Below are 25,617 nucleotides of genomic sequence, written 5' to 3'. Positions count from 1 at the left end.
GTTTGCATAGTCTCATCCATTCTGTACATTTAAAAAACAACTACATCTTTTAAACTTTAAGAAGGACATAACTTAATTCTATCTGCATCATACTGTGAGGAGTTTAGAAGCCTACCTTCTTTTTTCTTTTGAAAGGCATGTTGTAGCTGCTGTGGACAGAAACTTTGAGGACTGAAGCAGCTGAAAACCACCACCCACTGTAGTGAACAGTTCCCTTAGTGCCCTCCCAGCTACCAGGGAAGTGAATACATGCGTCACTGAGAATTTTTGCCAGTGATAGCGCCTACACTCATTTTGTTCCTGCTCACCTTTAGTCACTTGTTCCCCATTTCTCTTTACATGGACCTGCAAAATACACAAAGATGATATTAAAGCAAGACTGCAGATGGAATAACAAAACTTTAACAATATTAAAATAAAACGTTTATTAAAACAGACCAAACATCCATAACAAGGCAATACAGGCAACATTCATAAGAGACTGCTAAATTTATTCTTTAAAATGTTAGTGCTGAAATAAAACCAGCAGCACTTTAAAGTGGATTTGCTCTAAAATTCTGCATGTTCTGATATGACTTGTTACCCTCTTCTCCTCAAGCTTGCAAGAATAAAAGGCTATAAAATACAAACTTTTTATAAACTACAATTTTAAATCACTTGAGTGAAAAATATGTTGTATTGCATCAAACAGCAGTAAGCGCGCAGAAGTTTAGATAGATCAATCGGGCTGCAAACACCCACATACACGAAGAACTTTAATCTTGATGTACACAACACAATAGCGCTCTCAGGTGCAGGTTTAGCTGGATTTTAATTCATAAAAACCACATTGTTCTTTTCACTCTGACCTCTCACACACACACAATGACTTAGATAATATCAGACAAACTCAGGCTCACTGTCCCTGTTTCTGGTCAGGGGTAATTTCTTCCCACACAGACGCGCCAGTGGGAGCCCTGACAAGCTTAAAATGGGGGAGCACGGGTAGTTGTTGTTGGACTGGTTCACATTGAGCTCGGCCAGAGAGGCGCTCAGGTCCTGCTCCGCACTTGTGTCGTCATCTGGGGGCCCGCTGTCTGGTAGCGCAGGGGGCTCTGCTCTGTTGGGGTTGTGACTGTCGGTATCTGCATCTTGTTCCGGGTCGGTTTGGGTTGCAGACTGGCTGGACAGGTCCAGACTGTCCCTGTAGCTCAGCTGGTCTTCGTCCATGCTGACTTCGCTCTCCTGCTTCAACAGTCTGAGGGACAGTGCAGTCCGCTGGCCGCTCTCGTCCAGCTCAGAGTCGGAGTCAGGGAGCTGTTCACTAGAGCCCAGCGACCCTAAAGAACTTCCTAAATGGAGATAAAGAGGCCAATGGTTGCACAGAAGTGAAAAAAAAACTAAACACAGTTCATCCCTAAATAAGAAATACATATTTTCCTCTTAGCTGTTGTGCCTTTTATCAGTCTAGATTGTTTTGCTGTGAGCTGAAGAGTGTTGGAGATATCAGCTGAAGAAATGTGCGCTGTTTCTCAAATATAATGGAACTACATGGTACTCAGCTTGCGGTGCTCAAGGCACTAAAAAATAGATTTGGGTGTTGTTCAGTATAAAGAAAATAGTTCCTTCATTAACTCTTTAACACCTGAATTAACATCAGTTTTCTTCACTATCGTTTATGAAAGCTGAGAAAATGGATTTGATGTCTTTCAAAAACCTGTGAAAAAACATGATGAGCAACATGGCAAGAAATGTCCTGCAAACTGCAAAAAAGATAAAAGGGGACAAGAAAATTATTGGAACACAAGCTGGGGGAATATATCTTAATATGAGGAAAAAAAATATAAAATCCCTTCATAATTATCTCAATTATTGATTTAAACTTATATTAAAGAAAAAAAAGTAAATTTGTAGCACTTTCTTGAGGTCATTTCCTTATTTTTGTTTTTTTTACTTTTTTTTTTTTTTTTTTTTTTTGCTTATTTTCATCTAATTTTCTTGCTATTTTTTTTTTACTAATTTCTATTTTTTTATTGCAACTTCTTGTTAAGTGGTGCGTCGCCCTGCCATGTTTTTTTTTTAAAGAAATCAAGGATAATGGCTCAGGTATTGCTAACAACAAGGTCTGTGGATCATCTTGAGAAAGAGGGTCATGACTTCTGGAGAGAGACATTGCTGCAGAGTTTGTTAAATGCATGTTTTTAGTGCTTTGAGCTTCACAAGTCGAGTTGCTTGGTTTCATTATAGAAGGTGGAGAGAAGCTGGACATCTGTACAGCTGATATCTTTAACACTAAGCAACTCACACCAAAATAATGGATACTGATAAATAGCACTACAGGTGAGAGGAAAAAATATGTAGTTTTGATTTTGTGGTGTCCCTTTAAAAGTTAAATTACATTTCAGAGATGATACACGTGTGTATTCCACCTTCTGTATTTTTAAATACCATGAACTCAGTGAGTTACAAGAACATGACTATGATTTATGTGCATTAAAAGAGGAAGTTAGCTTATTTGCATTTCCATCAGTGTGATACAACGCAGGCTTTACGAAAGCTTACCACATCCCTCCTCCATCTTGTCAGATTCTTGTTTATTTGGCTCCTCTCTACCTCCATCCTCTCCATCAGCAGAGCTCCCAATCTTGTCATCTCCAATACTCCCCTGAACCAGGAGGGGAAGGAAATGAAGAGATCGTTATCACGGAAAACAAAGTGTAAGTGTTCTTTGGTTTTACAGGCTCTTTTCATCATTGACAGCATGTCTAACATGCAAACCATGAGGGAAAGCTGTATTCAAATGATTTTCTGATGTTAAAATATTATTATTATTTCTTTTAGGCTGTTGCATCTCCACAGGATATGGTCCACTGGATTTTGCTTCTAAATTATTGGCAGGTTCTCTGTAAGACCAGCTTTCATTCGTTAGAGTAAAACTTATGTTTGGTGAACTGACATTTGACAAATCAGGACTCCAAAGGTTTAAATTCTCAACTTCTCGTAATATAAGTATTTGCTAATGCTGTGCTAAAAACCCTGTTACATATATACATGACCCATCCTCTGTTGAGAAACCTATTGCAAAAATAAATAAAATGGCCTAAGATTGACCATTGCACATGTTGAAGATCTAAATGTGTGTATGTATGTATGTGTGTGTGTGTGTGTGTGTGTGTGTGTGTGTGTGTTATTAGATACAGTGCTGAAAAAAAGCTATAAAAAAGTTACAACATGAAAATACTGTCACCACACAGAGTCGTACCTGCTGAGTGGAGGTGGAAGCAGAGCGACCGGTTTTGTGGGACTGGGAGGTTTTGGACTGGAAGATGGACGAATAGAAGACTATTAAGGCCTCCACGATGCGCGCCTGGTGGGGGTAATCAACCAGAGAAGACAGAGATATCGTGGCCCCGGTGGGACGGGGACGCATCAGGGAGGGACCAAACACAATACCCAGGTTACTGGGACTCATCTTGTTGTCATCCTCCAGCTCTGCAATCCTGGAGGGAGAGAGACGGTGAAGGATCAGCATTCAGTAAAGAGAGCCCGGTGTTTTATTTTCCTTTTTTTTTTTTTTTTTTTAAATTACTGACTTTCGGAGGTGGCGAATAATGTAGCGCAGCGTGGCGATGTTAGCTTTGGGCAACTCCTTCAAAAGCTCCTTCAGCTTCTCCACCAGGACCAGGACCTCAGGGTCGGTTTCAGGGCCCAGATCCACCAGCCCCTTCCCCACTGCCGGGCTGACACTGTTGGACTCGGCCTCCTCTCCCTCTGGTGTGTCCGCTTCACCCTGCAGACTCTCCTTCGCCAAACCCATCAGGCTGTTGTACAGGCGGAACGGCATGATGGGCTCCGGCAGCTGGAGGTGATAAAAGTGTTAGAAAGCTAAATTAAGCAGGAACAGATAACCTTTGAAAGGTCCCATAATGTAAAAAGACAGATTTCCATGTCCTTTTTTAATATAAAGCATGTATAGGCCCTATATAAATACTTCAAAGTATGAAGTATCAAAACACTCAATCCACAGAGAAATACATGCTGTCCATATTCAGAAACTGTGTCTTTATCCCTTTCAAATCCAAAGGACATCACTGTCCACGTGCTGATCTCAGATGCCTTTCAAAAAAGTATTTAACCCTTTGAAATCTGAGCAAACTGGTTTGCTTTCATATGAAAACATGAAAAAAGGCATTGAGCAACTTAACTCAGAATTATTATTTTTAAGCACTTTTTTTGAGGTCATGTCCTTTTGTTTTGTTTTTTTTTTCACTTTTTAAAAAATATTTTTTTGGTACTTTTTACTTCTTTGTATTGCAAATTTTTGAATTTCTTCTTAAGTTGTTGAAAGAAATCTAGCCAATTTGCTCAAATTTTTATGGGTCAGAAAAGCCCTTTAATACAAGTATGACCCTGAAATTGAGCATGCATGGGACCTTTAAAGTATGGAGGTGTGCAAATAACTAGAGCAAAGTTTATCATGAGCAATTTCATTTTAACAGATAATTAAAAGAGGGAGTTTAAAAAAACAAACAAATAAATTAAACCTATAAGCTAACACTTTGTTCAGGTAAAATAAAATGCAATTTTCACAAAACAATGCTCACTTTTTCCACTCATTTTCAAAACTATTTGTGAGTTTAGCAATCAATCTGATGCCTTAACAATTTATCTAGTTTGTAAGAAGCATCCAAAGTCCCAAAAAATAATATTTGTATTAAATTGTGAATGCAAGATTAAAAAAAAAAAAAAGGAGTTAAATGATTCCATAAGTTTGCTTTTAATTAATTGGGATTTTCCCTTACTTGTTGATTTACTATGGAGGGATTTTTTTTCATTTGTTAAGAATTTTTTGTATTAAACTATAAATGAATATACTACGTATAATAACCGTAATAATTACATTTTCTCTCTCTGAGGAGATTAAGTTTGCCAGCGCATTACTTTTGCTTACTGCTTAAAACACATTTCCATGGAAAAGCTTTTTAAAAATCCTCTTGTTTGATTTCTTTTTGTTCCATTTGCCTTTCTGCGCGCAATTTTTTCTTAATTCTTAACAATGTTTTCATCATTGTAACTATCAATTTTATTGTTTTATGCTCATGGAATTTGTGAAGAATTTTGTAAAATTTAGAAAAGTGCTATACAAATAAAGTTATAATAAAAAATACCTTCACTGATTTCAATTATTATATTAAACTAACCTTCAACATACTGATTTTAAAGCAATCGTCTCTTGACCGTACTTTGAATTGACAAACTAATTTAATAAAGTACCACAAGTCACTTATTGAGCACGCTGTGTTTTACTCGTGCACGTGCTGTGCGTGTACCTGTCTGAGGTAAAGCTTGAGGACGTTGCCGATGTCATGTGGTGAACACTGGGACAGCTCCACCAGCTCCTTGCCGTTCTCAAAGGCCTGACACAGCTTCTCCACACGAGTCTTCACCCCGTTCACCCTGTAGATGCCCTGCAAGGAGCCGGACGACAGTTTAAAACTCCTCTGTGGCAAAAAAGTATCCAGCACTTACACAAACAGTCAGTTTCTCACCTTCATCTTGAGCGCCCGCCTCTCTATCTCAGAGATGCACTTAGTGATGATGAAGGGGATGCCGTCACTGGCGCAGCTGGCGACCTGAGAAAAGTCCCTGCCGAAAAGCTGCAGGCGGCCCGGCAGCTTCTTGTGGCCGCACTGGATGGCCAGAGTCTCCAGACAGCGCTTGTGACACGGCAGGAAACACTGTGAGGAGAGGAAAATGACGTCATAAACTCAGGTATCAGACACTTTAATGTTATCAAAGATTCTTTCAAGATAATTTTAGTCCAAAAATTTTTGACAGATTTTTGGACTAATTGTCTTTTGTAAGTATTGCAGATTAAGTCTATATGTGATTATGTAGGAATATGGTTATTAGACTCAGTTATGTTAATCTAAATTTTACCAACAGGTAAATGCTAGCATGAAGTAAAAAGGTAATATTAGGTTCAGTTGTGGATTTAATTATTCTTAAAATCAGAAATGTGGACTTTTGCACAAAAAAGCTTGACTCAAAAATTACAAAATGGTTAAATAAAATTAGATAATGACTTATATCTAAAAATTTGTTATGTCAATATGTTGTCTTGCTCAACATTGCACACCGAAGAGGACTGAAAAACCACCACCCCCTCAATAATTTTATATCTACTTTATGTATTTATTTCTATTTATTTATCATTATTTTAATATCTTTATTTATTTATAATATTAATTATTATCATGATTTTAGGAATTTTATTTTTTCTTATAGTGTGGATTTATGTGCTTTTTGACCTGAGCTGGGTGAGGGAATATGTGTTGTTTTTGTTTCGTTTTGTACTGATTACACTGTACTGACTTTTAAACAACTGAAAAATCAATTTAAAAAAAAAGACTTGTAAAAAAGTTAGAATTTAAGACACTTTGAGAATGTGAGAACACATCGATAAGATGCTTTGATAGCTGCATAGATGTATCCTGAGTGTCTCCCTGCATGTTGGACATTAGGAGACAAAATGAAGGCCTCACCTCCTCACACTCGGCCCCCTGGAAGTAAACGTAGCTGTCACACTCGCGGCACTTTGCAGGAGTCCGTAGTTTCCTCAGTCGGTGGGTTCTGGCTGCCTTCGACAGGCCGATGTTACGGAAAGGTCTGGTGGACACCACCACATCAGGATCCATGCCGTTCATGTCTGAGGACAGAAACAAACATCAACACTCTCAAGAAAAATCATACAAGACTCCAAACTGCCAATTTGCAGAGAAATACTGGGACAAGAGGACAAATGAAGTGTTTTTTGTTTCTCTCTCAGTCTTGTCCTGCTATTGAATCATCACATCAACACTGATTACAATCTATAAATCTTACTTGGAGATTCAAATGAGGTCACATTTCCCTCTTTCTCATCTGCGTCCTCGTTGGATGACATTGTTCCAGTGGATGACGTCCGAGCAATTTTACTGATGTCACCTAGAATAAATACACAGTTTCAGTATCACCTCTCATATATGAAGACATCCACACATCCTGGGGAGAGGGAAGAAGTGCTAGAAGAAACTGAATTAAATATGAATACATATATTGTGTGCCCTTAAGGGTGGAAAAAAACCATGAAATTCTCCGTTATGGTTATTTATGAATGAGATATTCTGGTGGATGTTACTGTGATTCTGTCACTCACTTGTGCTGGCAGTCGGAGACTCGAGGCCTCCTTCTCCTCCAACACTGTCGTCACTCACTGTTGAACCCCACGACTTGTGGCCTTGCCCTGAAGGATGATGACAAAGAGACAGGAATATGTGAATAGTGAGTGTCAGAATTACAAGTAAACAGCCATGTTGTCGACTGTTATTTACATTTAAAATATGGAATGAAATGAGCAAATGAACTACGGGCAAAAAAGCCTGGAGGTCTCTATAATAATCATCTTTATGAAGCTACAGCTCACTAACATCTGCAGCAGCTGCAGGCGTCACTTACTCTTGCGTTGAACCTCTGCGTCTCTGCTTTCTCCAGCTGTGGTGTCCACACTGATGGACGGACTGTCCGTTTGGCTCGTCTGCTCCGTGTTGAAACTGTCATTCCTGGGTCTGTGGCCATGCCTAAGAATCAGAATCAACAGATTTATTTTTAAAAACCTTTTTTGGTAAACACACATATTGCTGAACGTAGATACGAAAATTGATACCACTGTCATGTTTTCACCATAAATGTGTAGCTGCAGCAACAGTCAGTTCGCTCTGCTGAAGTGCTGAAAAGCGGGGAAACAGTTCGCCTGGCTCCATCCATAAGATAGTTTGGCTTTATTTTGAACTTTATCTATTGACTATTTATTCATACATTTTAGTCTGTTTCACTGTTTTACTACTTCATATATCATTTTATTTTTATTAGCACATTTATTCATTATTTTACTTTGTGTGCTGTTATCTTGTCATTTACCTCTTTTTACAGTTTGAGTATTTTACTTATTGATCTTTTATTATTACTGTTGTCATTTATGTATTTACTTTTTTTAATCTTTCTATTTATAGGTTTTATTCTGCCTTTGGTGTTTCTTCACTTATGGTGGCGTTTCCTCAGTTCCTGATTTTCTTGTTTTACTGTATAAAGCACTTTTTTTTTGTTATAATCTGTGTGTATGAAAAGTGATTGATTTGTTTTACTTATTGGCTGGACGCAGTAAGGACATATAAAGAGAGCTGGATATAGTGTTGCTAACTTGTGCATGAAGCCAAAAGAGTTCATCGTAAAATGAACGGGATATTCTGCAGCATTGGGCCAGTCGAGCTGGCTACTTTCCTCTGCTGACTCGAATAGGAATAAAAACGATTCAATCTTGTGGCTCCTCCGTTCTTTTTAAATGTTATTCGACTGAATGGATCAAATTGTGATCGTGAAACAAACCATTTTGCGGGGGGTAAAAAACATTTTATCTGGTGATTTTCAGATGTCTTTTCCCAAAGTAAGTCTATGGCCTAAGTCTTTTTGGGCCTAATGGCATGGGACGGACCTGGAAGTTGTAGATACACGTGTTAAAACTGGCCTCAAAGCATTCAGGAGGCCTTCATCCAGCAGCAGGCAGAGAGCAGATTCTGTTAACTCTGGGCAAAGCTAGGCTAGTCATTTCCCCCCATTTCCAGTCTTAATGCTCAGCTAACTGGCCGCAGCTCTGTATTTTATGTGCAGATGTGAGGGAGATATTAATCTTAGCATGATGGCAAATGTTCCAAAAACTTGCATTTTTTATTCAAGGTTTAAAGATAATTGCAGCTCTGACGGAAGCTCTTACTGTGACGATGAGCTGGAGGGACAGTAATTCTCAAATGTGTACTGAACAGTCGGCTGCCCCGGTAGCTGCAGGTCTCGCACGTGGGCGGCGTACTGCTGGCCCGGGTCATACAGCTTACTGCTCTCACACAGAGTCTGGTAGTGGACCGGCAACGCTACCGTCTGCATGTGCATGAGCTGGTAGTAGGAGATGGTCGCCTGGTGGAGGAAAGAGTTACAACAACATGATGAAAGAGTTTTTATTTGTCAAAAACCTAACAGGAGTATGGGGCATTTTTCTAAAAGAGTTTGACAATAACAGCGAGTTTTGTGTTTGTTCTGACCGAGCGGAGGGTCTGGTCGCTCTGTTTGATGATGTCCTGCAGTTGTCTCAGCACTGTGACCTTTGTGTGCTCCAGCTCCAGCTGCTGAGCGGTGGCGTCTGCTATACACGTCCGGTACGTGGCCTCCGCCTCATCTGACTGCACACAAACAAACACACACACACACACACACACACACACAGCACACAATACACAAACTTTTAATTAACTTCCCACGTTTGATTTTTGTCTGTTTTAATCTGTCAGATTAGTTCAAAGAAACATGACGAGTCAGTGTCAAATTGTGGCAGCTGGATAAATGTCATTTCATTTCACCACAACCACACATGACTGGAAAGGTCTAGTTTTTGATTTAAAAACTATTGATGAGGATGATGATGATGTTGTGTGTGTGTGTGTGGGTGTCTATATATATATATATATATATATATATATATATATATATATGTTTGTCTTTTTTTATTATTTCTTGCCTTTTTTCTGTCTTTTTTCCAGTTTTCCTTCTTTTTTTAAACTAATTTTCTAATATTTAATTTATTTTTTATATTTAATTTTTTTTTTTAAGGTTATTTGTGAAAAATATATTTTGTAAATTGGTTTGCTATGCTCAATGTGTACAACAGCTTACCCTTTAGGTTTGTTTTTTATTTTTTCAAACAATGTTTTCAAAACATTGGTATAAGAAATGCCTTTTTCAGTCATATGTTAACTTTAAAAACCCCAATAAAAAAGGAGTTAAAAAAATAAAACGCAATTCATTTTTTAATCCACAGTGAAAGCGCTCAACACATTTGCAGCAGTAAAAAGAAGTTATTGATATGAACCTTGTTCCGAGCCTCCTCCTCTACTCGTTTCTTCTTCTCCACAGATTTCGCTGTAGATCCTCCTCCCTCTTCCTCGGCGCGGCTGGCTGCTGTTTTGGCCTTGTCGTACTCCTCGCAGCGGGCCATGAAGGCTTGCTTGGCTTTCCGCAGGTTCACTTCACACTCCATCTGAACAAAGACAAATCGTGTTTTGTCCGAACAATTTCTTATTGTTCATTAGAGATAAATACAGTCTACTGCTAACGTGCACGCTCATACAAAATAAAAGGTCGCACCAGTTTTCTCTTTGCTCGAATCCATTGCTCCTTGATCTCCTTCCGTCTCTTCTCATGCTCCTGTTTACGCTGCATCAGAGGCTGCACAGAACCCAAGGAAATGTTTGTGATGAGATTTTACTAAACAAAAATGTTTATGAAACATTGTGGTCATGGAAAAACTAATTTTCATGAAGGATTTTTTTTTTTTTTACAATATTAAGTCTTCATGTAATTTGGAGCAACCACTCATGATGTGGTGAGACCAATAAAATCAATACTTGTATTAAATTTAAAATAAAATATCTTATTTCCGGGGCCGAAATATTAATCTCTGATACAGTATATTTAAGTGAATGGTATTAAAAAAAAAAAAAACATTTTCACTGATTTACACGAAAAAAAAAGACTATTTACTACATTTTAAGTGACCAACATTATAAAACAAAAATATGAGATTATTATTTATAAAAACTTTAAATAAATGCAAATATTTTGTTTTTCGAACACTTTACAGTACTGATAACTTGTGAAAAAAAATGTTAAGCATGGTAAAGAAAAGGAATTAATTTTAAGATAAATCATGGTCATACCATGTGGCTTAAGGTTATGGCCAATTCATCCAGATAAAAATAAATAAATAATTAAAAATAGAACTTAATTAATACATTTAATTTGATTTTATGTGTACATAGCAGTCTTAATATTTGAGCAGCTGCTCAAAATGAATTTATATTTATTGTGTTTTAAAATTGGCTTTTTGAAAATGTGTGGCTGACTCAGAACAGTGTTTACTGCGTGAGGTTTACCTGGATGAAGGTCTGGCTGTGCAGCGTGTTGCTGGCCTGCTGCAGCCCCACACTCTGCTCCTGGTCCTGCTCCAGAGCCAGAGAGTAGATGGAGAAGAGGGGCATTTGTGGCTGGAGGGAGCAAACATGAAAAGAGAAGGTTTGATATCCAAAATGCTGTATTGCTTTGAGTTTATCCCAGTTTTTAACATTCAGTATCACAGATCATCGGTGAGACACATTCAGAGGTGAAATGAATGATGTTTACATGTGTTATGCTGTGTTTGCAGGACTGGTATAATCTCTGGAGGCCTTTGGCGAACTCAGTTTCTGGTCAAATAGAAGAAAAAAAAAGGACTTGTTAGTTTTTCTACTTATTCGGGCTGCAGCTATTTATTAACTGAAATTGCTGATTAATCTGCATCTATTCACAATTCATCAATTAGCTGATACAATGACAACAAAATTTCAGCAATCCCAATTTTTGTAAACCCTGATCTGTGTTATGTATTTATTTGGTTTCAGTCACAAATGCCATCATTAAATTTACAATATACAACAGAATACAACAGGCAAACCTTCACATCTTAAAGCCATGAATAAGTCTTTTTGACTGCAAAAACATCAATTATGTTTCTGTTGATTGACAATTTTAAGGAGTTGAAACAATTAATTGATCTTTCCAAAAGAAATATATAATTTATCGAACAAAAAAAGTTAAAATCTTCTGATTCCAGCCTCTTAATGGAGGTTATTTTCTGATTATTACTCCTCTGTGACAGTAAACTAAATATCTCTAGGTTATGGACTAAACAAAACACTTGATGTCCTCTTAAACTTTGGGAAACACTGACTGATATTTTTCACAATTTTCTGATATTTTGTTGACCAACAACTAATTAATGAATCTAATAAACAATCAACTTATTAATCAACAATTAAAATAATGGTTAGTTGCTGCTGAATTTTATTAATCCATTAACAGACTAAAGTTTTGGCACTCACCCAGTGAAGTCCTCTTCTCCACGTAGCTTATCAGGTCCTTCATGTACTTGGAAATGGTTTTGGCGTAGAGCAGAGCCGAGTCCACCCCTCCCTCGCTGTTCTGGAGGATCACATCCACTTCCTCAACTCTGCCTACGCATCGACACACAAACAGAGGTCACTCAGTTCGTCACTGTGACAACATGAAGTGTTTTTGCTGATTAGGATTTGTGAGAGGTGAAAAATCTGCAGCCGGGGTGCGAAGATTCAGAGCTGAAGTGATGATCTCCAACATCCTGTGATTATTGTGGTGATGAATTTATGTTTGTCACTTTTGCATTTCAGCTCGGCGTGGTTGATATTTTAGTTTTTGATACAGTTTGTAATTCTTTCTCTTTGATTTTTCTGTGGAGACTGAGGCTATTGATGGATGTACCGCAGTGTTTACGTCAGCAGGGGGAGACACACCAAACATCCAGTGCATGGACAACATGTAAAAGCTTTCATGATCCAAATCAAGGTCTGATTGCTACTTTTAATTCAAATAGATGACAGGGAGTACAGAAATATATGAAAATATCATGACAATGTAGAATTTTAACGAGACAAAATGATCAGGAATGCAAAGCATCACGAACAGCAGCTGTGAGAGACTGAAAGATGTCAGATTGAGCGGGAAGCAGCTGATGGTCCTACCCATGTCCTGCAGGTCGCTCCTGAACTGTCCCCCGTCCCCTCCCTGGCCGGTCGCAGCGTACAAGTTCTCCATCGACTGCAGAGCATAAAGATGATTCATCACTGACAAACACATCAACCCTCGTCATCAAATGAGCAATTTCTTTTCGTCATCCAGTGTAAAGTTGAAAGTGGAAATCACCTCATGTGCACTGGGATCTGAATGATATATACAAAACTGGATCTCAATTTCACATAATTATTGAATAAACCAAATTAGTTTGATTGTTTCAGGGTAAAAAGAAAACAACATGGAAAAATTTAGCAGAAAAATGGCCAACAAATGGCAAGAAATTAGTAAAATGTGACAAGAAAATGTCTTGACAATTAAATTTTTTAAAAAATATTATAAAAATGGAGAAAAATTCCCAGAAAACTATTTTCCATTATTATAATTTTATATTTAAAACAATGTCACAGGAAAGCAGATTTTTTTTTTATTTCAGCACCTTTTGGGTAATTTTCTAAACACTATTTTTTAAGTTAATTGTCACATTGTAACATTTTACTAATTTCTTGCAAATTTTTGGACCATGTCTTTTTAAATTGTTCATTACCTCCTTGCCATTTGGAAAAAATCAAACCAATTTGGCCATATGGAAGACAGGGAACCATCTCTTTGGAACAGCCAAAGAGATGGTAAATAAACAATTTAATTGTATTTTGCATGAAAGGAATTAAAAGCCCGTCCCATATAGGTGTCTGTCCCATATAAAAGCCTGTTAAATTCAGTGGTTACTGAAGTTTTATGTGTCAGATAACCCCACTATTTTTTATTGTGGGGAACAGGAAATACTGCAGCCTGTTAGATAAACTCACCCTGCTCTTCTCGGTGGGCAGCAGGGAGAGCAGCGTGCTGCTATCCACCTCTCCCATCAACAGCTCAGACACACTGAGGACAAACACAGCAGAGACACTTTTACATTTGATGATATGACAGAAGGAAAAACACACTGTGAATATGATATGGAGGTTGATGAGAGGTCACAGTGGAAAGATTGAGGCAGTGACAGGACTGCACGATAAGAGGAAAATATGCGACTATTGTTGCTTACTGTAAATAAACTGATTAAGTGTACTCAGTTCTGCCTTTTTACTGCCTCGGTATACTGCTAAAATACAATAAATTGCTTGCCGAATTTCAAAAAATGGAATAAAGACCTGTCTCGTATTGCCTGCTACACATGCAATCAATGGAAATGTATTGGGAACAAGTATAAGAAAAGCAGTATGAGGGTCAAAATGTTGCTCTTTGTCCAAATAAATTTCCTTTTATTGCAGCAGAAGCAGGTAGTGTGCAGAAGTTCTTTGTTCTGTTGAAACTGGCCCATTAGCTTTTGCCTCTCAACTTTCAAGTTTTACATTTGTAATTTGAAAAAAAGTAAAAGGAAATTAGGGTTGCATCGATATATTGGTCTCAAGGTGTACTGCAGTATGAAAACTGACAGTTACCTTATTGTGTACTTATCTACTGTATTGAAATAAAAAAAATGCAACTGAATGGACAATCTCATTTTTACTTTAGCTATTTTCAAAAGGGAGACTTTCTACACATCCTTAATTAAAAAATGGTTTCAAGTCTCAATTATTGTAATAAAATGTTCAACCTCATTTAAAGGTCATTGTAGCTGACAATTACGATTACTCTTTAATACTGTGAAAGTGCAATATTTTCTGAGACGGTTATTTTTCTGTGGAAATCTTATACCATTTCTGATGAAAAAAAAACTGTTATCTGAACACAAAAGCAACCAATAAAAAGCAATGAATGATACATTTTAAAATGCAGTTTTCATCTGGTACTCTCTTTCATTAAACTGAAATAAATCCGAGTGAAATATCACAGACTTTCACAACAACAATAAAAAAGATATATCGTGCAGCCGAGGGCAGTAATAATAATCTGCGTGTGAAAAAATGGCTGATTTTAAAAATGGAAAAAAAAAGAGAGGAAGGGGCCCTCGCAGCAAGTCTCAGACAGGTAAAAATGTGCAGGAGACAGGAAGTGATAAAAGATGTTAAATTTGAGATACTTTTCTCTCTTTCTCTCTCCAACATTTATTCTCTAAGTCAAAGACTCGTTTTTTATTCTTTAACATATCAGTATTATCCACTCAAGCAAAAAACCTCCTGACGTCTCATATTTATTCATTCTCTCGCTGTAATACGGGCTACACGTAAAAGCAGCATCTCCATCTTGGTGTTTTTCTGTTCATGACAGAAAAGGAGTCGAACAGAGGAAGAGAGGAGGAGAGAATGAGGAAACAGACACGTCAGACAGATTTCAACTGTCTCTGCCAGCTCACTTCCTCCTGCAGCTCTGTGACACGTCTAAACCCTGAAATGGCACAGGCTAACCTTTGATAAACTGTCGCTGCAATGCACTCAAATAACACATACAAGTGACAAACTGCTCTGCTCCAGGCTCATTTCTTTTAATCATGATATTATTTTTAATGATTAAAAAATATTTAGGTGAAAGTAAAAAAAAAGATTTGATGATTTCGTAGTGGACACGTTTCATAATACGTATGGTCGCCAAGTGTCTGAAAACAAGAGAACGTTTTCACGGTTCATTATCTCCATAGTCAAACAATCTGTTCACTTCAGGTAGTCAACAGCATTTTCAAGTTTTGGTTTTGTGTCATACGGTAAAAGAAAAGAACCACTTCCTGTTTTCAGCTCTGCCTCATGCAAATGTGTCACCATCGCTGCACTTCTCTGTCCAATTCCCAACAACAGACGGCTTTGTGTGCATTGACAAACTCACATTACACACTACCTAACACTTCTGTCTGTGAAAGAGGTAATGCCGGATCAGACACCGTTTTGCATCACTATCATTCTAGTTCAGTCTTTGTACCAAGGACAATAACTAAATCAAGTACCAGCTGTAGTCTCCATATGTTGTATCTGGGACTCAAAGGCTATAATTTGACAATCACATATTGTAAAGGTGTATCGGATACTTACTTGCTGCTAAAGGCAACTGCGATGGTTTCAATGGCCTTCTCAAAGTCCTGTTTATCGGCCTCGTTAGAAGCCTCATAGTGGAAACCTGTAAAATCACAACCGGGAATCTGTTCAGGTTTCAGTTATGCTTTAAAACACAATGCTGACCAAAAAAAGTCACATCAAAATATATTCACAGTAAACAAAACCACCAAAAGATGTTGGAAGTATTTTTTAATTATTTTTAAAAAATGAGTAAATGTAGTTAGGGCCTGCTTTAATATCACTCTGTGCCCAAAATGCACTTTTTAAAATCAAGCTTTAAAAAAACATTATATATTAATATCATATTCCAACATCTGTCTTAATTATAATAGCAAATATTCACTAATTGACAAAATTTTAAACCCTTTAAATGCTGGGTTTTTATCATGATGCCACTATGTTTTAAGATTTAAAAAACACAAAAAAGATGTATTTTCAATATAGTAAATTATTATTATTATTATTATTATTATCATATTTTATTATATTTATTTTATCTCATTTTATTTTATTACTTTGATGTTTGTTATATTACTTTACTATTCTATTTTTTATTTATTATTATTATTATTATTATTATTATTATTATTATCACAGCCTCGGATATGTCAGTGATTAGCAGCAACACTGATTGTGACAGTGCACCTAGTGGAAATAGCATGTATTTTCTCCATGTGCCAAATATGGTAAGAAATTATGTCATCAGGTGGAAAATAGTAAAAATTACAAATTCAAAGGCAAAAGCCCAGAATGACACCCAGAAATAATACAATGCATGTTTTTTATGCTTTGATGGCTGTGGGATCAAAAATTGCAATTTGAACTGGGTTCAATAGCACATTTTTGGTACTTAACCGAATGAATGCAACAATTTTGTTGACATTGTATTTCAGACTTATTGTTGAGCTAGAAATTCCAAATTAACAAAAATACAAAATATTACCAAAATTTAAAGAACGAAAGCATGTAAAATACGCCAAACAGTCCCTAAGGTTTCCTGTCTACATTTGTTGTCATTAAATTTCACTGCATGGTTGCAGGTTTCTCCAACTGACCTTTGACCTTGGATATGAGCTTGCCGGCAGCGGTGAGGATCTCCACGGTGTTGAGCAGAGGGTAGGTGTTAATGACCTGACGCAGCACCCGCAGGACCTCCCCCAGACACTCGTGAGCCGCAGGCCGCTGACCCTCCTTCTTACCTGGAGAAGAGGATGGAGGAGCGACAACAGAAATGCAGTAATACCGGCTATAAAGACCACAGTTTTGGATGTAATATCTCATAAACTACAAGGCAAATGGAAGCCCACCATATTCTAGTTTCCCCAGAGGCCATTCATTTTATTTTATTTCAGCACAGCATGAACTAATATTGATTTGCATAGACTTGTAGCTTGTTTCAGACAAAAAGCCTGTCGTATCAAAGTTAAATTATCATTGTAAATAACAGAGTTGCAAACTGGGATCAATCCATAATCCTCAGATGTTAATGTGTCTTTGAATGCATCAGTTAGGGAGACGTCAGTCCAGCTTCCCAAATCCATTTCAGTGGAAGCCCATTTCCCCCAATGTGATAGAAAAAAAAAGTCCTGGAAGTCATTACAATGAGAAACTCTCTTGAAATAATGACTTAGAATTTCAAAATAATTAGAATATTTCTCAAAACTAGAAAAGTGCCCTCAGCTGAGTGCAGATCTCCGCTGATCGCGGCCACTCTGGACAGTTTTTGTCTTTCCAGCAGACATGCTGCAGCGCAGGTTTCAGTTGAGACAACATAATTGGGACGATGAACATAATTTTTAAGACTAAAACACAGTCACAAATCTTTGATCAACGTCATCCATAACTGGACTTTTTTTTTAAAAGAGCATTAACTTTGTAGGCTACAGCACAACAAACAAGTAAATTATAACAACAAACACAAATAATTGCCTTACACTGCCTTTGTCTCTGAAATGTGCCATTTAAATACATTTGCCTTACCCAAAACAGACAAAAGTAAAAATCATTTAACTGTGCTTGAACCATAAGTACTTAAGTAGGCGAGTATCAAAAACAAAATTAACCAAAATCTGTCTATTGTGCCTAACTTTAGTACATCCTAACATTTCACATATGGGTTAATCTGCAGATTATCTCAGCCAAAATAAATTTAAATAAATAAGGATGAGTTTATGAAAATGCATGTCTTTGAGCCACAAAGAAGGCCAAAATGTGACCAAACGCATGCTTTCGCCTGGTGAGACTAATAATTACTGGGGATAAAAAAAAAAAACTAAAAATAATGACTCAATATCTCAAAATAATGTGAAAGTTATTTAGAGGCCAAAAAAGGAGCAGAAAATAAGTAAAAAATTTCAAGAAAATCACCTGAAAATAACCACAAAAGGTAAACACTAAAAACAAACCAAAAAAAAAATAAATAAAATAAATAAAAGAAAAATAGAAAATGACCTAAAAAGCACTGGAAAGATTTATTTTATATATATGTATATATATATATATATATATATACATACACACACACACACACACACACACACACACACACACACATACACATATATACAGTATTTATATACATATGTATATATATATTTTTTTTCTTCTGTAACATAATTTTAGATATTAACTATTATAATGATTATAGTTTGGGGATATCTTAGTTTTCTAATAATCCCTTTTTTAAAACAAATTTTTAGGTAATTTTCTTGTCACCCTTTGACCAATTTCTTGCAATTTTCGGGACATTTCATGAACATTTGGTCATTGCCTTTTTCTCCAGTGTTTTTGAAAGAAATCAAACCAATTTTTTCTGATGTAAAAGGGTCAAATAGCTTATAAGAGGCATCTTAATGCAGCAAAAGTGAATCCAGGTTTCAAGAAGTTTAAAGTTTACTTGAGTGAATTTTCTTCCTTCGTTTAAAGGAATAGTTAATAGAGATGGCCTTTTTATGTTCTCGCCCAGCATCTAGTGGGGAGTATGTTGTGGTATTTTGCGTATTAAAAGAAAAAATATTTATAATGTCTTATTAGTGCGCTTTATAGGTGCCAGATTTTGATCTTTCTAGTCTTTATTCTCAGATAAGTTAAGAGGCTGTAGCTTCATATTTAAATATAAGAGTGGTATCAATCTTCTCTTCCAACTCTTGAAGAAAGCAAAAAAGCTAATTTTCCAAAATGTTTGTCTCTGCCTCTTCTGCATAGGATCACAGCGGACGGGGGACGACAGGGAGACGGACAGTCTGAGCACAGACAGACAGGTCAGTGATAACGGACAGACATGTCCAGAGTGTCAGACAGGTCGGGTCAGGCTCCGGTGTCAGCTCTTCTGCTTTGATGTCACTGGTGACACATTTGCAGCCTCATTTCCTCCTGACACACACACACGAGTTTCGCTCAACTTTTATCCGTCTAATGTCGCAAGCTCCCGCTCCTCAGTAGACCTTTCTTCTGATGGAGGTGGCTCGCTCAGGGAGGAGGCCAGAGGGCAGCAGATCCTCCGTCCTCCCACAGCGTGTCTGAAAATGTGTGTCAGAGTGTCTCAGATAGTAAGAACAGAGTGACCTGAATGTTGTGCCGCAGAGGATGTGGTCTCCTCTATTGTTTTGTAAGATTAGAAACTAATTCTGGGGCTGTGCTACATCTGCTTTCTGTGAAAACAAATCACATTACTCTCGAAGTGTTTGGTTTGAGGAAACAGTGTGGCCAAGAAGCCACAAGGAGCTCCATATGAAGCGGTGAATTGGATCTCAGTGAGGAGGAGACTCTCTGATTGAGCTCCTGATTAAGAAGAGGAGGTGCAGGCCGCGGCGATGCAGCCAGCCTATCAGAGGAGGAAGTGTGGACGAGGCCCTTCTGTCAGAGGCTATCCATCATGGCTTCCTGTTTAGAAAGCGTACTCTGGGTGGAGAACAAGACAGAACAGAGCCCGATAACGGCCGATGGAAAGACACAAACAAAGAACTTTCTGTTTCACCTGAACCACAAAACTCTGATCTGAAAAAGACAAACTGATGAAACTCGACGCGAAAAAACACCTGTTCTCCTTTGCTCAAACTTTCCGTTTGTTTCAGAATCATTCTGAGCTTGTTTTTTCTTTACTCCATGAAGAAAGGTGTAGGTGTTTGGTCATTTTAAGCCTGTTACATCACACAGGAGGCAGGAAATAAGAAACAGGCCTCTGTAGCATTCTGCCATAATCCGTACAAATGCCTGGACAAACTTTTGCTCCTTGTTCGCACATGCATACTGATGAAATGGATTAAAGGTCCTCCTCCCGACTCATTTATTGCCTTCATGGCTAATGAAACATGTATCACTGACTGAAAAGCAAATGTTATATGGATAACATGAAAGTATTGATCCAGCCTTTTATTTGATTTTATTAATATTATCTCATTTTATTTTATTACTTTGATGTTTGTTATATGACTTTACTATTTTATTTTTAAATTTTATTTATTATTATTATCATTATTATTATTATCATTTTTTAAAAAATTTTTACAGCCATATTTTAACTGTAATTTTATATATTTATATCTGTGTGCTTGTTGGTGGTGGGGTGTGACCATATAACTGCTTTGTCTATACATGACAGATTTGTTTTGTAATATTATTATGAACCTTTTGTTGTGGAAATGATTAAAACAAATATGTAAAAAAAAAAAAAAACAAAAAACTGGCTTCCTGCTGGAGACCAGAGTGCGGTCGAATGTCGCTGCAGCGGAAACTCAGCCCTTCACTTGGAGAAAGGACGCCACTTGTGAGCTTGCTTTGTGCACGGTGGCTCCACCCTTGTTTCCCTCCTCCCCTCCCCCAGAAGCGCTGTGCACACGTGTCAGTAAAGAGGACTAAGTGAGGTTGTGGATACCTCATGTCCTCTTCGTGTAAGTCTTGTCAAAATGGACCACAGTGTGCAACACAAAGGGGAAGAGGAGAGGCCAAACAGTATTGTTCTGTCTGCAGATGTAGTAAAAATACACATGTGCACAACACAAAGCAATGACACCAAAAGGAGACAACGATAAACTGTCAAAAGGTCAGAAGACGAACATCATAACTGGCTTCACACGCAAAAAGAATCATGTATTGTCTCCACGGTGGAGAAACAAGCATTATTCGTGTCTTTAATTCTGTGATCGCAGCACGGAGAGCCGACCAAAAACACGTCCTCAAACCTGCACCAGCTGATGATACAGACGGGAGCCCGACTCAGTATGAACGTGAATATTTGGGATCCTCTAAATCACACATCAGGCCAGTGTCTCTATGGGCTAATTTTGTGTCTGGTGGAAGTTTGAAAACAAATCTTAATCTGCAAAAGAGCTTACCTTCAGCAAGCACGACATCCTTCAGTTTTTCCACAGCCTCGGCAAAGCGTGCCACATCCCTCAGCAGCGCCGGGATGTCCTCAACCTCGATGGCCGTGCTCTCAGGACCTTCAGACGGAGTCGTGGGGGTCAGGGCCCCTCTGCCCTGGCCTTTAGTGAACACCCATGACTGGAGCGGGAAACCTGAGGAGACATGGAGAGTTATCCATCAAGCAAATGTGACACGTTTCAGTTCCACAATAATAAAAGGGAAATTTTGACATTTTGGGAAATTATTCACTTTTTGGTGGAGGGTTGGATGAGAAGATCAATTCCACTCTCATATATGTCTGTTACATATTGCATACCGAAGGACTACATTTTTAGCTTAGCCTGAAAGGAATACGTCTCAGACAAAATCATATTTGTATTTTCTGAAGAACGCCTCCACCAACACTCCAAAAACCTAGAAAATCCTTGACAAACTGAAGTCATACGGGTCTGCGTTTAACAACGGCAAAACTACATCAAAACATCCATTTACAAACTCACACAACTTGTGCAGTAATCACCAGGTCACATATATCCACACGTATACTCAGTGCTTCCCAAACACCTGTATTTTCGATTAAACCGCACTATTTAAAAACACTTCCACATAAAGTCATGCATGGAAGCGCAGTGCACCTGGACATTTAAACTTTGCTCAGTGAAATGCAGGAGCAGAGTTAAAGCGCACACACTCGCCTTGGCACACTACTCATGTGCAAAAGTATTTTAAACAGTAAAGTTTTAGTGAGTATTTGGGAAGTACTGAGCGTACAACTGGATAAAGGAGACTTGCATTATACTGTGCACGTTCTGTAAGAGATATTTTGATAAAAGTTTTGCTGTTGGTACACATGGTCCCTGTTTACTTTTCATAAAGAACTCCATTTTTTGATTCTTCGTCCACTGTGGAGACTCGTGCTTATCAAATTCAATGTATCAACGAGTAACTGATTTACAAATGATCATTTTATAGGTGAAGTATTCCTTTTACAAAATCGACCTACCAAAACCTCAAAATTTCACTAATTAAGACTTTCAACTTTAACTTGTACAAAAAAACCAAAGACTAAAAGTAGCAGTTTTATGGTCTGGACTGTTTCTTCTAAAATTTAACATTTAACATGTGATTTCAAGTCAAATATGTATTCAAATATCTATATAACATATTAGAGAGTTTTAAAAGGTGGGGGTTGGCGAATTTATTTACATGTGGCAGAACCAGGGAAGCTGTCCCTCCCTGAGAACGTCCCCTCTGTCCCTGTGACACGGTGATGGGTATTTGCCACTTTTTTGTTGACATTTTAGAGACTAAACAATGTTCTGAAAAAGACTAATCAACAAATCAATCAGAAATAAAAACTGCATCCCTGGGACAGCCTCCTTTCCATAGCTCAAGACTTCAACTTGCCCCTTTACATGTTAAAGTTAATATAGAAAGTAAGTAAGTTTTTTCCTCTAACTTTCTAAATTTCATCAACTCAACAAGGTGACGAAGGACGTATTGAGCTGACCTGCAGCGCTGGCGTGTCTGCTCAGTGCGGTCGGTCTCTTCAGGGTGGACACAGGGGACGGACAGCCCACGCCTTGCATCGCTGCCAGCTTGCTGTGCTGTATGCTGGGGGTCCCCGGGCAGGACAGGGAGGGGTCCTGGAGTCCGGCGGAGGACGGGGTGAGAGTTGAGGATGAGGAGGGTGCGGGTGAAGATAAGAGAGTGATGTCGCCCGCATCTTTCCGAGGCTGCTCCTGAAGGATGGACAGCTGAGCGGGAGACAGACAGGGACAGGAAGACATAGGAATTGATGAGATTATAATGATATCAATGATATTATTGATTTTGCTTCGCTATTTGGTCTTATTTTTTTGTTTATCATCTTTTATCTATTATCATCTTTTACTGGTCTATTTATCTTATTTTATTCTACTTTTCATTCGGGCATGTATACAGTCTATTTGCAGTACGCATCCCAATTTACTTTTTTACCTCAGTTGTGACACACATCCTTCTGTCGGCTCTGGGCGTTGTCATGGATACATTGTACACAAACCAACTAGCAAACAGTTTGCAAAGCTGCAGGGTAGAGATGCATGCAGAAAAGCAGAAACACCTGCTTTTAAACTTTCTGGAAGACTTTGATATAAACAGGTTTTTGGATATGTGCAAATGTCTCGACAAATACCTTTTCAAGAAGGTGAAGGAAAGAAAGACCAACAAGTTTGCCACTGGTACAAAACCATAAAAAAAAATCCTATTTTGTTGCAGAAAAGCAAAAAGACAAGCAGCTCCAGCTGTTCTACTTCTCCACATTTTGACATGATACTTTGCAGCATGTTAATCAGAGTACGCAGAGTTGCATATTAATTTTCATTAGACATGTAAACAGCTTAGTAGGGATTATTTTTTGGCATGAGGATAAAAAACAGACTAGTTTGTGCATGTAAATATACTCAATGCACAACTGTCAGAAAAACGATAAAAGAAGTCAAACTTATCAGGGATGCACGATATTGGATTTTTGACTAATATGCCAATATAACAACTCATTTGGCCAATAAACGATATCAGTATCAATATCAATATATCTGCTTCTTACCACCTTTTGTCTCTTTTGTGGTGGAGCTTACATCATATTATGCAAACTCTTATCGTGATTAGTAGATGGAGACATGAAATACAATGTTTGTCAACTTACGTAATATTCAATCATTGTGCAAAATAAGAATAAACGTGTTGGTCAATCCTGATTCATTTTAGTCAGGTTCATTTAAAAGCAGATATTGGTTGAAACTGATGACGTGCCGATATTATCATCTCTAATAAAAACAATCAAACTTTGAGGCATTCAAGTGAGGTGAATCGGACAATTTAGAACCGATTCTCAACTGAAACCGGTTCTCGATTTCCATCCCTACACAGGAAGACAGAAAAAAGTCACAGCGATGGTCATGAGCTCGACCTGAACGGCATGAGGCCTTCAGCTTTACTCATCTTTGCTTTTGTGGCCTTAAAAACCCAGCAGCACAGCGCTGTTGTTGGTAAACACACATGAGAAGACTTTCACAAGATCCTGTGTTGCGTTGTGCAACACTTCCTGACTCCAAGCTGTTGTCGGGTGTGGCGAGCAGAGCAGGGGGGTAGAAACACTGAAATGTCATTTACTGTTTGGAATATGAACAGTGATATTTTGCAGAGAAATGACCTTTTCATCTGTCTACAAAACGCATTAAAAGTCATGTCAAAGTTGTGTTTTTGGCTGCGCCTTCCACCTCATGGTTCACAGTTTCGGCCTTGACAAGTGTATATCGGGCAAAGCCAAGGAGCTCGACCAAAGAGTGCAAACATTTTACGAGAAAAGCATCCCTATACATTTGAAGTTTGGACACTTAAGATGAGGACACACTCACACATACCTGTTTAAGCCATACGTTGTGCTTGTTGGGCAGTATGTCCAGTCTGTCCTTGCCTTTCGCCTCAGCTTTCTTAACTCTCTGACTGGTAGAGTAAGGATTGTAGCTGCTCTTACTACCACGTTTCAGCATGCTCCTTCCCTCCTACAGCTCCGGCTCCATTAAAACTAACTTTGAAACTAAAGAGCGTTCACACACATACACACACAGTCACACACTGGACCCTGCCACAGCTTTAGTGGTGAATCCTCGCAAAAGATGTACTTCCTATGAGGCAAATGAGTCAGTGTGCTGTCAGTCACACATCAGAACATGAAGAATCATCATGAACTATAGTTTCTTACAGTCTGAGTAATTTCTCATGAAGGCATTTTACACAAGTATCTAACACACGCACACAATCCCCTCTTGTCTGGAGCCTTCTCTGTAGCCCTGCAGCTGAAGGTCATCTGACACACACACTCACACACACATACAGTCAGAAACCAGAAGTGATGCTCCACTCACAGGCTGGGCGCTGCTCTGTGGCCCGGGGCTTCCTGCTCGGCTCTTCTTCGAGATGGATGGCGTCTTAATGAGTTCCCGTTTCTTCCTGGTGAACATTTTGAGCGTGCCTTTTCCGTCCATCCCGACTTCTTTGAGTTTCACGTACAGCCCCACCCCCCCACCCCCCGACTCGCCACTTGGGTGCTCTGCCGCTCGCGCTCAGCGGGAGCTCGGTGCCATCCGGGCCGAGCTTCAGCCACCGTAACTGTCTGTCTGTCTTCCTCCTGCTGCTGCTGCTGTCGCACATCGAGCCGCGCAGGCTCACTGACGGAGAGACAGACAGCTCACCGCAAACTGTCTGTGCGCTCCCGGCATCCGCTCTGCGCGCCGCTTCCTCAACCGTAGGAGGAGGAGGAGGGACACAAAAACGACTTTTCACCAAGTTATGGGAAGATTAATTGTGTTTAAATTACACTTCAGAAACTGTAAACCAGAAGTGAAACGTTCTCATAATTCAAACTAACTTCAGAAGAGCAGCGCGTCCTGACGCAAACCAAACAAACTGTTGCTTTGTTCACATTCACAGTAATCAGTTGGTCCTGACACACGTGCGTCTCCAACATGTGACCTGAAGCTTTTGATGGCAACCTCCCGCCTCCGCGTGCACCTCA

The 25,617-nt window shown here is 38.5% G+C and overlaps 1 protein-coding gene across 1 annotated transcript; it reads right to left on the bottom strand.

The window, feature by feature from the left end:
- Nucleotides 1-410: 410 nt before the first annotated feature.
- Nucleotides 411-25,551, bottom strand: arhgap45b (Rho GTPase activating protein 45b). Its single transcript, XM_042482397.2, is given in 25 exon segments — nucleotides 411-1,331; nucleotides 2,542-2,644; nucleotides 3,242-3,479; nucleotides 3,573-3,838; nucleotides 5,310-5,447; nucleotides 5,529-5,717; nucleotides 6,525-6,688; nucleotides 6,865-6,966; nucleotides 7,178-7,264; nucleotides 7,477-7,598; nucleotides 8,789-8,985; nucleotides 9,111-9,248; nucleotides 9,935-10,102; nucleotides 10,210-10,290; nucleotides 10,998-11,108; nucleotides 11,245-11,306; nucleotides 11,982-12,113; nucleotides 12,657-12,732; nucleotides 13,515-13,587; nucleotides 15,669-15,753; nucleotides 16,748-16,891; nucleotides 21,026-21,208; nucleotides 22,567-22,813; nucleotides 24,968-25,117; nucleotides 25,119-25,551. Coding segments are annotated over 25 exon segments (3,843 nt in total). The 5' UTR covers nucleotides 25,254-25,551; the 3' UTR covers nucleotides 411-879.
- Nucleotides 25,552-25,617: the final 66 nt, after the last annotated feature.

This window comes from Plectropomus leopardus, chromosome 5 (assembly GCF_026936395.1).
Source record: "Plectropomus leopardus strain MGB_pleo_1.0 chromosome 5, ASM2693639v1, whole genome shotgun sequence".
Lineage (NCBI taxonomy): Eukaryota > Metazoa > Chordata > Actinopteri > Perciformes > Serranidae > Plectropomus > Plectropomus leopardus.
This window is presented reverse-complemented; position numbering and strand designations above follow the sequence as displayed.